Source organism: Cebus imitator, unplaced genomic scaffold (genome assembly GCF_001604975.1).
Source record: "Cebus imitator isolate Cc_AM_T3 unplaced genomic scaffold, Cebus_imitator-1.0 Scaffold472, whole genome shotgun sequence".
NCBI classification, from domain to species: domain Eukaryota; kingdom Metazoa; phylum Chordata; class Mammalia; order Primates; family Cebidae; genus Cebus; species Cebus imitator.
The window spans coordinates 536,257-538,007 of NW_016107787.1; the positions used below are offsets into that span (position 1 = coordinate 536,257).

Here is a 1,751-nt window from a genome sequence, read left to right on the forward strand (position 1 = left end):
GGGGTTTCACCATCTTGGCCAGGCTAGTCTTGAACTCCTGACCTCGTGATCCACCCACCTCGGCCTCCCAAAGTGCTGGGATTACAGGCGTGAGCCACCAAATCCGGCCACGACAAGGTTCTTTTACCTCCATTATTAATTGGCCAATATGAAAAAAATAACAGTACCCAATACGCATTGGCCAATAAACTACTCTAGTGGTTAAGTCTGGAGATCAATTTAACAAAAAAATTTCAAAGTCTGTACCCTTTGACCTACTAATTCTATTAGGAATGTCACCTAATAACAGAAATGGACAGCTGTTCAAAGATGACTGTAAAGCAGTACTGAATATTGCAAAGACGTCAGTTATGCTGAAATTAATACATATATTTGGCATTATGTAAAAAAACTAGAAATCATCTAAGTGTCCAGCCATAGAAAAAGAATATGCATTCACACAGTAAAGTGATGATCTATCTGTATGGATCCTTCCTTTTAGGCAGGTGTAATCTATTTCAGGAATATACCTGGCATTGGAATAGTGTCTACAATTTATAGAGTTCTGATACATAATTGACTACTCCCAGCATTACTTTGAGGATAGGTAGATAGTTCCTGTAGTTCAGTAAGTGGCCAGTATGACTACAAACTGGTACCAGTTTCCTCTGAAAAGAGCTAGGGCTCCTGAAGACATGGTTGATTACAATAACCTAGAATATGTTGCCATCACAGAAAACAAAAAATTCTACTAAGGATCACTGAAATAATATCAAAAGGACACAGGTTAATATCCAGTCAGCACTCAGGGGATCTCCTAGTGGCCAAATATGGGACAATTTGAATATCAAAAGGAATAATGGCTGAAAGGCTATTTTTACATGTCCTTGCTGTGATGTACATAATATATGCTCAGCAATCCGTAGAATAATTTATTCTTGAATTTTTATTTACTTTTAAGAAACCATGTGAATATCACCTAACTATTCTGTTAAAAAATCCAACATCAATAATTTGTTTTATGAATTTTTCTCATGAATAATAGAAATTTAAGATATGTTGTAAGAAGATAGAATGAATGCCATCTAAAGACGTATCTTTTATTTTTCAGGATGAAGTTCCTGTTGGAATTAAATCTGCAAGCTACAAGGTATGTATGTAAACCTATTGATGTGTCTAGTATCCTAATGAAAACTTGAAAAATCTGTTTCCTTTGTATCTACTGTCACATTTATCAGCTTCCAATGATGAAACCCCTTGAGAGGTGTTTATACTGAATGGCTCTCTTTCTTTCATTTTTTTTTTTAAATTTTTTTTCTTTCTTTATTTCTTTTTGTTTTTGTTTAACATTTTATTTATTTTATTTTATTATTATTATTTTTTTTGACTGAGTCTCGCTCTGTTGCCCAAGCTGGAGTGCAGTGGTGCGATCTCGTCTCACTGCAACTTCCGCCTCCAGGTTCCAGCGATTCTCCTGTCTCAGTCTCCCGAGTAGCTGGGATTACAGACACTCACCACCATGCCTGGCTAATTTTTGTATTTTGGTAGAGGTGGGATTTCACCATGTTGGCCAGGCTGGTATTGAACTCCTGACCTCAGGTGATCTGCCTGCCTTGGCCTCCCAAAGTGCTGGGATTACAGGCATAAGCCACTATGCCTGGCCTATTTAAAATTTTATTATAGAAAATATCAAAGATAAATAAAAACAGAGGAAAAAATGTATTTGAAAGTCCATACTTTACTCAGATTCCTTTAATTTTTTTTTTTTTTTT

General features: G+C 36.0%; 1 protein-coding gene across 1 annotated transcript in view; it reads left to right on the top strand.

Moving 5' to 3' along the window:
• ERO1A (endoplasmic reticulum oxidoreductase 1 alpha) overlaps window positions 1–1,751 on the top strand; it is a 58,904-nt gene that overhangs the window by 16,444 nt on the left and 40,709 nt on the right. Inside the window, exon 4 of the mRNA XM_017512400.2 lies at window positions 1,091–1,129. Coding sequence (XP_017367889.1) covers window positions 1,091–1,129 — 39 coding nt within the window. The remainder of the gene's footprint in view (window positions 1–1,090; window positions 1,130–1,751) is intronic.